At 40.7% G+C, this 17,746-nt stretch overlaps 1 protein-coding gene across 3 annotated transcripts; it reads right to left on the bottom strand.

The window, feature by feature from the left end:
- Positions 1–10,346: 10,346 nt before the first annotated feature.
- On the bottom strand, positions 10,347–15,706 carry DEFB116 (defensin beta 116). Of its 3 annotated transcripts, none has more exons than XM_040447425.1 (2): positions 15,617–15,706; positions 10,347–10,669 (listed from the first exon to the last, which is right to left on the bottom strand). In XM_040447425.1, exons 1-2 carry the CDS (start codon positions 15,642–15,644, stop codon positions 10,431–10,433), a joined length of 267 nt encoding a protein of 88 aa, XP_040303359.1. In that variant the 5' UTR covers positions 15,645–15,706; the 3' UTR covers positions 10,347–10,430. The 3 variants fall into 3 exon arrangements, 2 of the variants coding, with proteins under 2 accessions (XP_040303359.1, XP_040303360.1); XM_040447426.1 differs by lacking the exon at positions 15,617–15,706 and adding an exon at positions 15,418–15,484; XR_005782068.1 differs by lacking the exon at positions 15,617–15,706 and adding an exon at positions 14,555–15,112 and having other exon boundaries at positions 10,564–10,669.
- Between the last annotated feature and the right edge of the window lie 2,040 nt (positions 15,707–17,746).

The following is a 17,746-nucleotide window of genomic DNA, read 5'->3' as shown; positions in this document are numbered from 1 at the left end:
CATGTTTGTGAGTGTTCTTCTTCTTCCTTTCTCCTCATTATTATGACTTTGCTTTCTCCAGACCCCTTATTGTCATGCAAAGGGAATTTTTGAAATTAAATTAAAAGTGTACAATTTGCAAAAAGAGAGAAGGGTGGAGGGAGAGAAAGAGGAAAGAAGTAAAGCCACAGGGAAAAAGAGAATCTGTGCAATTGTTAAGCAAGAGAGAAAAGTGGCTACATCTAACAAAAAGATGTTAAGTCAAAAACTGTCACAAGAGACAAAGAAATCATTATATAATGATAAAGCAGTTGATTCATCAAGAGGACATAACAATTGTAAATGTATTTGCACCCAATATTAGAGCACCTAAATATATAAGGCAAATACTAACAGATCTGAAGGAAGAAATCGATGGCAATAAACTAATAGTTGGGGCTCCAAAACCCCATTTACAATAATGGATACAACATCCAGACAGAAAATCAATGGAGATATGGCTGAGTTGAACACTAACAGACATACGCAGGTCTTTCTACCCAACAGTGGAAGAACAGACATCCCTAAGTGAACACCAGACAGTCACCAGGCAGATCACATATGTCACATGTGTCTTAATTTAAGAAAATCAGAATAATTCCGAGCACCTTTTCCAAACATAATCAATAAAATAAAAAATCAATAACATCAAGAAAAAAGAAAAATTCACTAGTAAGTGGAAACTAAGCAATACACTCTCAAACAAATGTTGGATCAAAGCGAAAATCAAAAGGGAATTTTAAAAGCATCTTGATATAAACAGGGGCCCCTGGGTGGCTCTGCTGGTTAAGTGTCCAACTCTTGATTTTGGCTCAGGTCATGATCTCAGGGTCTTGGGATTGAGCTCAGTGTCAGACTCGGCACTGAGTGTGGAACCTGCTTATGATTCTCTCTCTGTCCCTCTCTCTCTCTCTCTGCCCTTCTCCCCTGCTTGCGTTCTTCTCTCTCTAAAAAAAATAATAATAATAATAAAAACAAAATAAAATAAATCTTGATATAAACAAAACAAAATACAGCATATCAAAATTATAGGATTCAGCTAAGCAGTACTAAATGAGAAGTTTATAGTGATAAATGACTACATTAAAAAGGAAGAAAAATCTCAATAAACTATTTAACAATACAACTCCAATAACTAGGGAAAAAAAAAAAAAAACTAAGCCCAAAGTTAGCAGAAGGGAAGAAATAATAAAGATTAGAGTAGGAATAATTCAAATAAGAATGGAAAAAAATACAATCACAAATAATCAGCAAAACTAAGATTTGTTGTTTTTGAAAAAATAAACCCTTAGCCAGACTAACTAAAAAAGAGAAAACTCAAATAAAACCAGAAATGAAGGAAAACATTGCAACAGATGACTCAAAATAAAAAGGATCATAACGGACTATTATCAATAATTATTACCTAGAAACTTACTAGAAATACAATTCTTGGGCTCTATCCCAGACCTACTAAAACAGAAACTATGGAGGTGGGCTCAGCAACCTGGGTTTTAACAAGTTTGAAAAACACTGCCTTAGAAAGCAGAATTTGAGGCAAAGCTTGTATACTAACACTTCAGTTGGGATGATAATCCCAGGACAGAGATGGACCCCAGAGATGCCTTACCAAGCTGTCGATGGCTTCTCCATGGCTTCGAGAGAAAGCATCATCAGTTGCTTGGCCAATCAGAACAGTGTTTCAGGGGAATAAGACAAAGGAACAGACCTGCTGGCTTCTTCCTGTCTTAAGGCCCTTATTGATCAAAATTTGCCTCATGAGCATTATTTCCCCGCCTCTTCTAAGCTGCATCAAACAGCCCTTCTGAGCAGTCATTGCATAATCAAACTCCATTCCCCAAGATGTGGTACTTCTCCAGAAATGGTGAAAGCATCCAGATGCTCCACGGCTTTGCTTTGGTTGGGTTCCCCGCATGATGTAGGCATCATGCAGGAGCACAATCCTTGTTCCATCTGGCAGGTATCGGGGTTGTGGTGATGTCAGTGGTGGTCAGGGCTCTCCTGTGAGCAAATAGCCAAAGATCTGTGAAGCAGATGGGGTCAAGGAAATCTGGAGAGGCATGTAAAAATGGGTCCTTTTAAACTGGTTCAGCTAAGTGCTGAAAATAATGCAACAGAATCTAATATAGTAAGGAGTATGACTTAACACCTTGATTTATACTCAGTTATCCTCTGGCTTAACTATGACACATCCTATTTTCTGTGTGCCTGCAACAATTTTATCTTTTGGAACAATCTCATTCTTGGATATCCTTTTATCATTTACAAAGTATATAAGATATCAATAAAATATTCATGAGAGCTTAGCCCCTGGCAATTATGCATAGGATCGTATTCCCAAACTACTGTTTAGAATCTCTGTGAATGACCTTGACCTCTTTAATAATTCTTAAAGTGACAATACAATTTCAAGGCATATTAAAACACCATAGCGTTTGGTTGTTTTTCTCAATGTGATTAAGCATGTAGCTTACAACTTATTCCGATGTTGTGGTGATTAACAAGGTGCTCTTAACATCGATGGTACAATGCATCCAAAGTTCACAAGTGTTGAAATGTGCAAGAAAATGTGTCTGAGATACAAGGAAATAGGTATATATGAGGCCTGAGCTAGATGTGTTACACACATAATCATGTTTATTGACCACAGTTGTTAAGTTTGCGGGTCCTTCTTCACATATGTTATTACATTTATTATTATGAATGGTTCATTGATACCTTTGAGTCATTGTGGTTTTCCTTCTGCTTTGCAGGCAGTAGAGGCCAAAAACTAGTTGGAATACTTATGAAGAAGACTACAGAAAATACTGAAAATTTGGCTAAGTAAACATGTGACAAAGGGAAAATTTCTAGCCAGAAGAGCCATAGGCTGGCCCAAACTACTCCATTATCTCCCAGGAAAATCGACCAGCCAGTCCCTGTGCATCCTCCCATCCAACAGGTAACTCCTTCATGAAATTGCAAAGTAAGGTGATCTAACACATTCAGCAAAACACACTTACAAAGAGAAATGGGATGTCAGAAATCTGGAGTGAACCAGATAATGGGCAAGATTTCTTTATCCTTGACTGGGATACCTAGAATCCCTTTCTTGGGTCATTGAAAATACATGGTTTGGGATGATTATTAATACCAGTTGCTACAACAGACAACCCCGAAAAACTCGTTGGTTGAAGAAAATAAAAGTTAGTTTTTTGCTCACATCATCCTCCATTCCTGGTCACCTGACTCTCCTGGACGACTCGGGATGGTGATTCCAAGTGGTGACTCTGGCATCTTGATTTTTCCCATTTTGTGGCTGTGCCATCTTTAAGTACTTGGCTTCCAGTTGCACAACATGGAGGATGAGGAAAGCTGACTCACCAGAGATTTTAGGAGCAAGGCCTTAACGTGGCATATTATATTTTTGTCCATATTCCATTAGTAGAGCCAGTTACGTGGCCCCCAGCTGACTAACTGTAAAGGAGGCTGGAATGTGTAGGAAAAAGAAATAGAATTTAAGATTACCTAGCCGCTCTTTGCCAGTCTACCAAATTCGTATTTCTGTCTTCCTACCATGTACAGAACATTCTCCTCCCCTGAGAGGACAAGCCAGCGCCTTCTCCAGTCACCGTCTCCAGCTCAAAACTCCAGGATCTCCAGGTAATCAATTTTCACGATTACTTCCTCCTAATCATGACCTATAAGCCAAGAACAAGTTTTCTGCTCCTTCCCCTGATACACACACTAGATATAAAATATAAAAAAGACAAGACACCTGCAACAAAGACTCCAATTCAAAAAAGAGAAGAATAGAAGACACACAACAGTCACTGGTCCATGGCAATGCCATCAATGTAAAAATAGGGACATTTTATTTGTGAGGCATAAGTTTTCTGGGAAAAAAAAATCTTTGTTTTCATTGTTCTCTATGGATTCTCGTTTCACTTTAGAAGGTTTCACCTTGTCCATTCTTCTTCCTGGCCAAATCTGAAGTCAGGGAGCCTACCCCGCTTTGAGGGGATGCAGCCTTTAAAATCTGCCTTCTGCTCAAAGATGGGGACCATAAGTTAATCTAATTCTGGGAAAGTCAAAGAATTTTCAGTAAAGTCTTATGGTTTTCTTGGCAATGCAGTTCTAAACAGGAGTATGAAAAGAGAAATTATGTAAGTTACTTCCAGGATGTGACCATTAAAGCCCTACATGTTCTTCTCTTAATTTACCTCTCAGCAAACCTACAAGCCATGTCTTCAGATATGATTCCACTAGAAATCATTAAAAGATCCTAAGTAGGGGTGCCTGGGTGGCTCAGTCAGTTGAGTGTCTGAGTTCGGCTCAGGTCATGATCTCGCAGTTTGTGAGTTCAAGCCCCACGTGGGACTCACTGCTGCCAGTGCAGAGTCCACTTTGGATCTTCTGTCTCCCTCTCTCTCTGCCCCTCCCTCACCCACACTCTCTCCTCAAAAACAAATAAACATTAAAAAAAGTCCTAAATGAGTGGAAAAATGATCCATGATCATGAATATTAAGACATAGTTTTGTAAAGATACAACTTCTTCCCAAATTGGTTTGTTAATTTGATGCAAGGCCAATCAAAATCCCAACAGATCCAGTGCAAGGCCAACCAAAATCCCAACATAGTTTTATGAAATTGAAAAAAAAATTAATAGAAAACTATGTAGAGGTAAAGGTCAAGATTGCCAAGAAAATTCTGAAGGAAAATAAATAGGATGGCGACTTAATCTACCGTATATTAGAACTATTTATATGACTATAGTTGTTAAGATAGAGAAATATCGATGCAGGCATAAACATAATGACCAATGGTACACAATAGGGAGCCCAGAAACAGCCCATGCATACAGGGAATTTTGATATATGATGGACATAAGTGGAAAATCAGTGGGAAAATAGGACTAGCCAGTTAGTGCAGCTATAAATTTGGTTGTACCTCTCAGGAAAGTGTAATTATACTCCTCCCTCTCACAAACATAAGAGAAATATACTCCATATTAAAAATTGAATATCAAAAGTAAATTTTTAAAGACTTCATAGGCAGTGAAAGCAAGGCTCAAAATTGTTCATTTCTTTCACTTACCCACGTATATGTACTGAATGCCAACTGTATTCCAGACCCTCTGGGAATGGCTGGAGCTTCAAAGATAAACAAGGCAAACTAAAAGATTGAGGAAATATAGGTTAATATCTTTCTGGCCTTGTTTTAAGAAAGAATTTCTTTTAGAAAAACACAGGAAATGCTACTGTTAAATAAAAGACTGACAAAGTGACACAGAGTGGTCCTATCCATTGAGGGGACCCTGATCGGATGCCCAACTACTTTGTCAGTTACTGATCTATAGCTTGGCTATATCAGGCCAAAACTAAAATTGTCCATCTGATTTTATAACTCTACTAGAAAAAAAATGTATCATTAGTATAAAAACCATTTAATTTATGTAATTTTGTTTCATAGACAGTATCACTCTGCTTTTCTTGCAAAGAATTACAAAACCACAAATACAAATTCCACACGTTTCATACGTCCATCGTGTATCTTTACTGTGATGAAACAGAGCATAGTATAAAGTTCTAAAGTTAAAAACATGTCACAGGTAGACATAAAATGAAAAGATTTCCATGATTTCATTTAACTCATAAAGAATAAAGAAATCAGTAAGATGTTAAGACCGGTTCAGAGAAACAGTGATGAATATAATCCATCAAATGAACTCTGAAATAAATTTGCAAATGTACATGGGGCGCCTGGGTGGCGCAGTCGGTTAAGCGTCCGACTTCAGCCAGGTCACGATCTCGCGGTCCGTGAGTTCGAGCCTCACGTCAGGCTCTGGGCTGATGGCTCGGAGCCTGGAGCCTGGAGCCTGTTTCCGATTCTGTGTCTCCCTCTCTCTCTGCCCCTCCCCCGTTCATGCTCTGTCTCTCTCTGTCCCAAAAATAAATAAACGTTGAAAAAAATTTTTTTTTAAATTTGCAAATGTACAAAAATTGTAAACCTATTTAATATACTGAAGAACAATAAACTCTAACATTCAGGGCTGTTTCCCACCAGAAAGAAGTCAAGGGCATCCACCTGCATCTGTCCCTTTGCATTGCTATGAATGGGAATAGTTTGTAATGACTCTCAAAAGAATTTTGGCAATGATACAGTTCTCTGTTAATTAACCACTACCCATACAACGTTTCTAAATAGCTTAGTCAGTGGAAAATTAATTTAATCGTGGACACCCCTAACAGAATTATAATCCCAGGGGATCTACTAGATCATGTCTAGCATTCCCCTGAAAGAACACCCAGTAATCTCTTTTACTTATTTCCAAATTTTGGATCATTTTCCTTCACAATTTTTTGATAGAATGGTGCCTTTCTAAACATGATTTTATTTCAAAATAATTTACAATGCATATGTAATACTCCAAAATGCTTTTGCTTGGGGGGTGGTGTTTTCAGTGTGTGTGTGTGTGTGTGTGTGTGTGTGTGTGTGTGTGTGTGTTTGAAAGAAATAAAGCCTTGGTTCTGTTGTGTAATGGTTAACACTCTGGACTCTGAAAGAAATAAAGCCTTTGATCTATAAAATAGGGATTACGGGGCACCTGGGTGGCTCAGTCGGTTAAGCGTCCGACTTCGGCTCAGGTCACGATCTCGTGGTCCGTGAGTTCGAGCCCCGCGTCGGGCTCTGGGCTGATGGCTCAGAGCCTGGAGCCTGCTTCCGGTTCTGTGTCTCCCTCTCTCTCTGCCCCTCCCCCGTTCATGCTCTGTCTCTCTCTGTCTCAAAAATAAATAAACGTTAAGGGGCGCCTGGGTGGCGCAGTCGGTTAAGCATCCGACTTCAGCCAGGTCACGATCTCACGGTCCGTGAGTTAGAGCCCCGCGTCAGGCTCTGGGCTGATGGCTCAGAGCCTGGAGCCGGTTTCTGATTCTGTGTCTCCCTCTCTCTCTGCCCCTCCCCCGTTCATGCTCTATCTTTCTCTGTCCCAAAAAATAAAATAAAAAACGTTGAAAAAAAATTAAAAAATAAAATAAAATAGGGATTACCTTACATGTTAAAACAGAGTTGTTTGTTACATGTATTCAATATTAGCATGTATTCAATGCCTCCTTCTACACTCACTTTTGTTGTTTAAAATATAATTCCTCGACCCCTTTGCCCTTCGTAATCCTAAACATACTCTGAGGAGAAGTTCTCATTTTTGATCTATTATGTTCTGGACAGCAGGAGAGTTAATTTCCATAACACAGAGTGAATCTGCTCAAAAGTCTTTGGAGTATTTAATCTAAATGGAATAACATCTATTTACCATAATTTCTAGGTGGTATTCATTTAAACATTAAAAAATTACATGGCAAGAATGTTTTGAAGGCTTAATCTTATATTGAGGCAGTTTCATAGAGTATCTGGAGTTGTTGTGTAGAAAATCTGAGGCATATAGAGGCTGGAAATAGGATGGTTTTGAGTACAAATTATTATTAGTATTTATTATTATTATTATTTTGTCAGAGGCATTTGTTCTATGTGTATCTGAAAAAGCTTACAGGGTTTTTTTTTCCCTTTGAAGTCAATGGGAACATCAATGATATTTTCAAACTCTTGTAGATATATCTGTAAAGGAGAGAATTTAGAATTTTTATTTCCTTTTGTAAACTTCTTCTCACCATAAATATCATGACTACTTTCTGGCCAAAATGGGAGATTTCCAGATTTTTCTCTTAGATATTTTGGAACATCCTAGCATAAGAACGAAGCAGGAAAACAATACTAGTTTGGAGATAATCTCCGGTCACCAATTCCACATTATACTAAGTTATGCTATAGTCATGCTATATTTAAAGTTATGCTTATTTAAAACAAGCTAAACAGAGATTAGAGATGAGACTTTCTTTTTAACCATTTGACTGAGAACCCCACTGAATAGAGTCTCACCTAAAAGACAGTAGACCCGAGTTTTCTCAGTTATTGGTGGTAAGGGTTAACAGACCAGCAAAACTATGTGGTTGAACTCAGATTATAGTCCCTACCTGAAATACAAGCATTTCTGAACTCAGGCATGGAGCCATGGAATCTCCAGGCCACAGAGGGGAGATACAGAGGAGGATCTGAGAGTTAAGACTGTGTGTAAATTCAGTCCTCATCCTACACTCCACCTCCACCCTTCCTCAGATCTTACAAATGACACCAACCTGTTGGGCAAGAATGACCAGACTCAAAAGTTTAAAAGAAATGTCTGCCATTTATTAGATTTGTTTTTTAGGAAGGAAGAAGAATACCCATCAGGCAGAGGCTGGGAATCACTCTCTACCCTCTTTAACACATCAAAATCACAGGCTTTCTTTTATAACTTAATATACCTAAAAAATCCTTCTAAGACTTGTGTCGATGAGCAGTGGAGAAAGTGAAACTGGAGAAGGAACGATGAGAGAAGCTGATGGTGGACCTTATGAAATAGCAAACATCAAAGACACTATTTGATAAGGATGCTAATAACGATCAAAACACAGACAAATACACATTTGAACAGAGGAAATTACTTGTTGAGAAAAGCAAAGGTGGATGGCCTTGAAGATCCCTAAAAGAGTAAAAAAAAAAAAAAATGTACATCAAGGGACTAAAACCTGAAGGATTTCTTGATTAGTTAAGATTTTTCACTTTAAGGAAATAGTGAACCCTCTCCTTTTGGTTATGCAAAAGCTGACTTCATCATTAAATGGAGATCAGTTTGAGTTGGAACCAAAAGCACATGTTAATGGTTTGGACATGGTGACTTGAGATGAATTGGTGGATCTAGAATGATTCCCAAGTTTCTGAGTTGAGCAATGGGATGAATGGTAGGTGTCGATTACTCAAAAGGGAAGACCATAGAAAAGCCAGGCAAACAGGGTGGAAATTCAGTTTAGGACACTTGAATCTGAGAGAGCTGAGAAATCCATGATAACCTAGCAAATACATAATTCAATATGGGGGTCTGGGCCTCAGAGATGTTGTCTGGGTTGAACATGTAAATATAGAACTCGCCCAAGATCACACAGCTTCTGAGCAGTGATGGGGAACAGAGAACAAACCCTTCTGACTCCATATGCATGTTTCTTTCTTGAAGACATGGAGAAGCCAAGGAAATGGGAATCTGCTTTAAGCCTAGAATTCCACAACCATTTTCCCTTTACAAAAACTTCTGAAGTAGAAAGTCTGAAATATTACTCCTGTGCTGAACCTGGGACCAATATATTCTTTTAAATATTAAAAGTTGTGTCCAATCATGCTACTTATTCCAGAAAATTTCTGCCTCCCTTCTTGAAACCTGGCTTCTGTCAAGCCCCTATCCCCTGTCTGACAAACACGTCTGAATGTCAGTGGATCTCAAAGACATAAACGTCATTAAGATTTCCCACCAGACTTCTAAGTTCTATGAAAATTAAAATCCAGCTGTATAGATTGGTCATTTAGTGAGTGCATGGCCTTTGGTCCATCTGGGCTGAAATTGTCATTTGTCTAATAATGGGAAACATTATGAAGGTTATTAAATTATTATTAAAATAATCCAGACTCAAACTTCTAGAAGTTTCAATCCAAAGAGGGGGAGAGATGAAGCATTAGCCATGGAAAAGGAGTCTACATAACACAATGATAATTCCATAGTATGTCCAACTATTAGTTGTGACTAAGTTTGGAGTGGAAAGTTAATATCCCTACATTCTCAGGAATGAAAGGAATCTTAAAGGTTATCAAGTACAGTATCCAGCTTCTGTTTGAATTCCCTTTCTCTCACTATGACCACAACCACCTCTGTCTCACACCCAGAAATGGTCCTCCAGACTCGAAACCAGAAGAATGCTCAGGGACAACCCTGCTTGGTCCACTTTCCAACACCTCTACCTCTCAGGAAATGTTGCCCGAATTTGTCCAACAGATTCCTATACTCAGTCCTCGTCATCCATCTGTCTGGTTCTGGTTCTTCCTGAGGACACCACATCATACCAAACTGGCCAGGATGGTTGTCTGGATATCAAAGACAACCATCTTGTCCTCGTCGTAATCTTAACGACGTTTTACTCAGAGGACTCAGTGATCTCCCCTACATATTCATTGGATCATCCAGACTCAATACAGTCGTCACCTTCCCCCTGCTGCCTAAGAATGAATCACAGCCCTCTTGGTGGTACCAAAGCAGAGCCGAAATGTGATTTCCTCCCTTCCTTGGCACCCTCAACATCTACCGAGCTACTCTCGGATCCTATTTGCTTTCTTGGCCAGTGTCCTTTCCAGTACTCTGTTGCTCCCCAGCTCCTGCCTAACCTTCCCCTGTCCAATGACGATGGCTCACAGACGAAAGACACACACGTGAGAAGGAATGCGTTTTTATGGAGAGGGTGTTCCAGAATAAGGGAAGAATTACTCCAGGGGGAGGTGGTATGGTTGGTGATCTTCAAATTTTAGAGTAGCTTGAAATGTTTGTAACTGACAGGTTGGAGTCGGAGTCATAATCCTTCACATTGTTAGAATGGGCTATTTTCACAGACAGTTTCAGGCAGCACTTTTGATCACTTGGGCAGGGTAAGTATTGAATTTCATTTTTTCTGCAGGTGTTTCTGCACATGCCGTGGTACAGCTGGCATGGAATCCAAGGCTCTTGGCTGTTGCCATAGTAGGATCTGAACAGGTCACCTGGGGAAAACATAGCCATGTTTAGTGTCCTTGCAGCAGTGATAACAGGAGCGGGGAAGCATGATTTCGAGAGAACAAGCCCTGAGAGTATTAACAGGATCCGGAGTCAAAACCACCTTGGTTCAAATGTGGGTTCCGTCATTATAACTCGTCATCCTTTAGCCAGATACTTTGGTTGGCTAGCCCACCGTTGCATTGTTTTCACAATGGGTGTAACAACGTTTGTGATGTTAGATTAGCGTATGTAGCGTGCTCAGAAAAGTAGCTGGCACATAGTAAGAAGTAATTAAATATTAGACACTGTTGCTGATATGAAAGGCTTTTCCTGAGGGTCCAGGGTTTCAGGGGCACACACTGGACGTGTTCTCAAGTGTCCGTACAGAGGTTCGCTTCTCACACAGAGCTCCTTCAGGGGCATGCAGGGCACACACATTCCAGCCCCTGCGCGCCTTTGTCCTTTGAAGCATTTGAGCAAACATGCACGTTTCTCTTTGTACCTTGGCCCCACAGAAACAAATGCTGCGTGTACCCGGGGAGCACACGCTGGAGCACACGCACAGGCACAAGTGCACACGTCGGCATTCACACATATATTGAGCATATACACATGTGCTCACTGTACAAACCTCTGCCACGCGCTTTCCACAAATGGCTAAAGCCCCTCACTGACCACCGATAGCTATATATCAGTCATCCAAATACGTGCACGTGTACATGGGCTCCTTGGCTGGAAATACCCCAGTGACAAAGTTCCTGACACTCACTCAGCTTTCTATAAATGCTAGTCATCAATAGATTTAGTTACTTATTACAACTTTCAAAGGCAAAGGAGCCATTAGAAAGAAAACAGGGGCACCTGGGTGGCTCAGTCGGTTGAGCGGCCGACTTCGGCTCAGGTCATGATCTCGCGGTCCGTGAGTTCAAGCCCCACGTCGGGCTCTGTGCTGTCAGCTCGGAGCCTGGAGCCTGCTCCGGATTCTGTGTCTCCCTCTCTCTCTGACCCTCCCCCATTCATGCTCTGTCTCTCTCTGTCTCAAAAATAAATAAACGTTAGAAAGAAGACAGTACTAACAGTCATATCATACGTCCAGCTTCAACCATGTGTCAGGCATTTTACAAACGATATCTCATTGAACCTTCATAAAAGCTTATTGTTACTGCTATTCTTTAGATGAAGACATTGAAGCAAAGAGAAATCTTGTTCTGTCCACATTTCTACAGCGTTGCACTTGACCCGGCCTGGGATTCAATTCTTCTCTATTTGATACTAAGCCCATGCTCTTTCCTCTCTGTGTGACATTGCCTCCCTATATGAGAGGATTTCTCTAGGACAGGGTGGCGTCTTCCTGCGTGATGTCTTTAGGCATAAGGACTTCTTCAGCTATCAATAGATAGTCCAGACTCCATAGCTTCACATTCAAGAACCTTTTCAACCACCCACCCATCCCCTCATTTCACATCCATTTATCAGCACTCACTCTGTGCCAGGCCACATACTCAGTGCTAAGCACACAGAGGTCTCCGGTGCCCACCCACATTAATAAAAATTGGACAAGCAAATTTGACATTGTTTTCTGCCTGGCAAAAAGAACATTCTGTTAATTTTGTGTCAACAGAAAGCAGGACTTCACCAAGTCTAGGTGAAGTCAGATAATGTGAGGAGAAAGAAAGTATAAAGTACTCTGTCTTTAATGGCAGACATCCCATAGCATCTGGGCACTGATATATATATGGACTTCCCCAGAAATTGGCACTCCAGCCCATGGAAGGCACGCAATTGCTGCGGCATCAGCCAGCCTGCTGGTTAACCAGAACAAGGAGGTAAAAAATGGCGCCCCTTCATCCATGTTCCAACATCAGGGTACCGCTGCATTTCCTACTTTAATCCTTGCCCTCATCACGGAACCCCTCCCTCTCTTGGCATCATCCTACTTACAAAAGGAGGAGGGCTGCAGGGCCCCGCTAGAGTGATACTCACACTCTTCTGGCTAATATTTGAACTGGTGGACTTTTATCTTCTCCCAAATCCAGTGGATGGGAGCCAGGGCACCCAAGGTCACCTCCATCACCAGAAGATGGATAGGAACACAGATAGCAAGAATGAGGATCAGGCAAGCTGCCTTTCCCTCACTCTCCACATGGGAAGCAGGTCAAGGCAGACCCAGGAGGATTCTGTTTACAGTGGCTAAACAAACAAACAAGGGTTTTGTTATAGATATTTCTAGTTTCTCAATCCTGCAGCTATGCTAACCCTATATAGTTCCCTGCCATTTCAAATTGTAACATCCACGTTCATTTAATGTCACCTGTGATCATCCTTCCATCTCCAAATTGAAGTTAAAGATCTGCTTTTAAATATCAGCTTTGCCTCTGACCCTCTGTACTCTGTACCCAGTCTCCCCATGTTCAGGAATGGGAATGAGAGAGTTTGCACCAGATCAGGAAATCTCAACTGTGTTTGTGAAGGAGGAGGTTAATAAGATGGGTCATACTTTATAATAACTTGGGGAGTTGTTAAGTATACTCACATCAAGTCTCTAGAGATTCTCACTTGACAGGTCTGAGAAGAGGCCAGAGGAGGGGTGCTGTGCATGAGTTTCCCAGAAAATACGGGCTCCTGCCTGAAGTGAGAGCTACAAACCTGCCTGACCTTCTCACATCCACCCATAGACATGGCCCGGCTCATTCACCCACTTTGGACTTGTATTAAGGGCAAATTAAAATATCATAAATCAAAAAACAAAACATACGCTCTAGACTCTAACAGTTCCATACACAGCCAAAAGCAATGTTATACATGATTTCTTTGCCACCTGTGCACCCCAAACATGATCCTTCCCCACCCAACTTGTAAGGTTCTTTATATATATATAATACATATAAATGTATATAAAATACATAAATATTTTATATATTATATAAAATACATAAATAAATATTTAAATATATAAATATATAAATTTTTAATATATAAAATTAATTTTATAGATTAATTTTAATTATAAAATTTATTTAATTATAAAATTTAATTATAAGATTATATATTAAATTTAATTATAAAATTTTAATCTATAAAAATTTATATATTTTTATAAATTTATATTTTTTATATATTTAATAAATATATAATATATAAAATATAGAATATATATTTATTTATATCTTAGGCATAAGTCATTTATATGTATTCATTAATTCATTCAATAAACGTACTCTGTGCAAAGCACTCACCTCAATACTAGGAATACATAAGTTGCAAAGACAGAGTCTCGGCTTTCAAACACATTAATTTCCTAAGTATATGTTTTGGGGTGATGAAAGGAAAAAAATGACTTTGGTTACCCCAGAAAAGTTTGTCCGGAACAGTTCCTGCCCATGAACTGCCGGGTGAAAGTATCAAATAGTTAGTAGGGAGGCAACACTATGTACAACTTGTGAAGCATGGAATACTTGTCTTCCTTTGTTGTTATCTGCAAACTTACCTGTGGTTTTTACCACTGTTCTAACATGGGAACTGAACTTTACGGAACATGAGGACGAGTGTCTCTCAGGTGAAGAGGATGAAACAGAGTGAGAAATAAGGGGTAGGAGAAAGTGAAGTAGGGAGAGGGTGGGAAGGGGAAAGAGAAGTAAGAGAGGGAGGAGAAAACAGTAATTCTGAATTCAGTCCCAAGAAAAGAGACAACCTTGGCTCTCTGTGGGGCTGGGATGAGATTATTGCCGTGTCTTTCTGTACATGTCAAAGTTTAAGGAGAGCCACTTAAGGACATTCCAGCCTCCCAGTTTCATTTTTCCTCACTGCCTACAGTTATATTTATTGCTTTTCAGTGCTCCCCCCCGCCAATCACACCCAAGAAACTTTTTTAAGAATTTGAACATAGTTACCAGATTATTTTTCACGCAGCATTCACTCTCCCCATTTCAACAGCCACGGCTCTGCTCTGATGAATGCAACTGTCTTACTCAAGCTTAATCACCCCCCAAACTCAGGCTAAGCCAACCCCTGCCCGGACACACCCCACATATGCCCAGCTTGAATAACACACCTACTTGAACAAACAGCTAACTCCAACTTGCAGCTCTGTCTCTTCTCTAACCACCTAAGGCTCAGTTATAAAATTTAACACAAACAGGATACTAGCCAAGCCACCCAACCCAATTCACAGCATTAATCCAAAACACAATCCCACCACCAGCTTCACCCTAACTTTCAGTCCTACCCAACTCCGCCCTCAGCTCCATTCAGCAAAAATAGCCTTCCCTCTCCAGACTACACCAGAACATCAATCCAGGCCAATCCTATAAACAATTGCTTACCCCCTCCTCCTGCCCACTCATTTTTCTAATATTACTCTCTCTCTAAGGTCATATACCATCCCCACCACAACTCATTCTCCCAAACTACCATTGATTCATCTGATAGCTCCCAACTTAGATCCAATCTCGCACACCAAACACATGAATCAATCTATCCTCCCAGTGACAGCACTACCTAAAATGCCTCATGCTTCGATACTCCACTAGCCCAGGAGAGAAGAAGCAACAACCTCTTAAATTTGTCTTGGCAGGGCGGAACCAGGGGAGATCTTGACATGAGATGGACCTTGGGAGTGACGTTCCCAACCTGTTTGAGACCAGAAAGGCTTTAGGTAGTGCCTGTGATATGTGAGTGGGAGTCATCTCGGAGGTCATCAAGATAACAATACCACACGCAAGACCCCAGAACCTTTGAGAGAGGCCTGAGTTACCTGGAGTCTTAGGAACCAGGATCAGGAGGATGGAAATGGTCATTAAATAGGGCTTCATGACTGACATGTCCTGAGAGAATGGAGGGCTCAGGTGCAGAGGACGGAACAGAGATCACTGCAGCAGAGCGATGCCCTGCCTTTATTAGTTTTGGAAATGGGCCAGGGTTGTGTGCAGTGAACTAAGAGGGATGAGACATACCTGAGGTCAGCCAGGCAGAAGGATACATGCATCACATGTCTCAGCTGGGCACTCTGTGAAAGTGTGGGAGATGTGCCAGCGGCACCCATGTTGAAGTGGGCCTTCCTTCCCAGAAAGAAACAAAGCCAAATTAGAGGCAGTTGGCATTTTGTGTGAGACAAATTTGAATGAATGAACGAATGAATGAATGAATGGCTCAAGCAAGCAAGCAGTGAGAAAGTAATACATAATTATAAGAAATAAGGAATCCTTCCTTAAACATTTGTCTTTATCCTCCTGACAGTAGAGTGTCTCCCTCTGTCAGAAGTACTTACGGTATGTCCAATCCTGTCCTCGGCATCATGGACTGAAAAAAGAGAAGGAGAAAGGGAAGGGGGCTGGGGGGAAGGCACTGATGAAAGAAAAGATGGAGAAGAAAAACTGAAGGGGAAAGTGTAACTGGGGGAAGGGAGGAAAAGACATCAGGCAAAAATAATGGCAATTCATATTTACCATGAGTCTACCACGTGTCAGTTTCTGTACTGAATACTGTGGTCTAGATATGAACACTTATGACAACACCGTGAGGTTAGGTAATATTTTCTACATCACGGATGAGGACAAGAACGTTTGAAGAGGTGATGTAACATGCCTAAGCCGCCCGTCTTATGAGACATAGAGCCTAGATTAGAAACGATAGCTGTCTGAAAGTATGTGCCTTTGGGGTTTTTCGTTCTTCCAGTGAGTGGAAAGACAGAAATGAGAGATAAGGCAAAAACAGAATCAACTGCTAAAAATCGGAGAGTAATTCACTATTCAAGACAATAAGTTTAGTCTGAGGAATTCAGTGCTCATCGCCTGAGAAATGAGAATGAAAGAATTTTTTAGAAGAAGCCACACTGACTCCAGTGAATCATGTGGAAGATGCATGGGTGGGATCCAGTCTTTTGAATGGAAATCTGGAAATGAGTGAAAAGGCTCTTTTCAAAAGTCTAGAATAGTATTGCCACATCTTGCCACAACAAGGCAAATGGAACAGGACTAGTCCTCCCAAAGGTAAATGGAGTTATACTAGCCCTCCCACCAAAGCAACTGTAATACTTGAAAAAACAGGGAAAGAGTGACTATTTCAGTTACTGAATTCAAGACAGAGCAGAAATGAAAAGGCAACCTACCATGGGAGAAAATGTTGCAAGCCACATATCTGATAAAGGGTTAATATCCAAAATGTAAAAGGAACTCATACAAGTCAATAAAAAAAAAAAAATAATAATCCAATTAAAAAGTGGATAAATAACCTGAGTAGACATTTTTCCAAAGAAGATGTTCAAATGGCCAACCGTCACATGGACAGGTGCTCAACATCACTAATCATCAGGGAAATGCAAATCAAAGCCATGAGATATCACCTCACACCTGCTAGAATCACTATTATGAAAAAGACAAGAGGTAACAAGTGCTAGTGACGATGTGGGGAAAAGAGAACCTTTGTGCACCGTTGGTGGGAATGTAAATCGGTACAGCCATTACGGAAAACAAATGATTCAGCAATTCCACCTCTAGATACACACCTGAAAGAAATGAAATCACTATGTCAAAGAGCTAACCGCATTTCCTTCCATGTTCATTGCAGCATTATTTACAGTATCCATGAAACAACCTAAGTGTTCATCAACAGATAAGTGAAAAAAGGAACACTCAAAGAAAAGCCTATGCCTGGCCAAAGGATTGGGGCAAGGGTAGCCTAACACCAGAAACCGTCTTGGCAAACTCCGCCTACTCCAGCCTAACACCAATGGGAAAATCTCACTCTTCCTTTCCCCATGGTTTCACAAGGCTTTCACCCCCTACCCATGGTGTTCACCCCCTCTCTATAGAAGCAGTGCTCAGGCTTCCTCACCAGGTGATGTTGGTGGGGACATATGGGGAGGTAATCTTTCATCTCCTGAATGGCAGAAGCAGGAGTGGCTGTGATTCCCTTGTGGAGTAGCGTCCGCTAAGCTCAGGGGGCAGCTGAGCTTCTATCTCCATCCACCATCAACAAAGACTGAGTAACATAGTGTAAGTCAGGGCTAGTGTGAGTACTTTCACACTTGCCCCACCCTGCTTTGCCAGGATAGTAGCAGCAGGATCCAAAGGGGAGGGTAAATA

The sequence above is a fragment of the Herpailurus yagouaroundi genome, unplaced genomic scaffold, assembly GCF_014898765.1.
Source record: "Herpailurus yagouaroundi ecotype Mexico unplaced genomic scaffold, PumYag 196, whole genome shotgun sequence".
NCBI lineage: Eukaryota > Metazoa > Chordata > Mammalia > Carnivora > Felidae > Herpailurus > Herpailurus yagouaroundi.
This window is presented reverse-complemented; position numbering and strand designations above follow the sequence as displayed.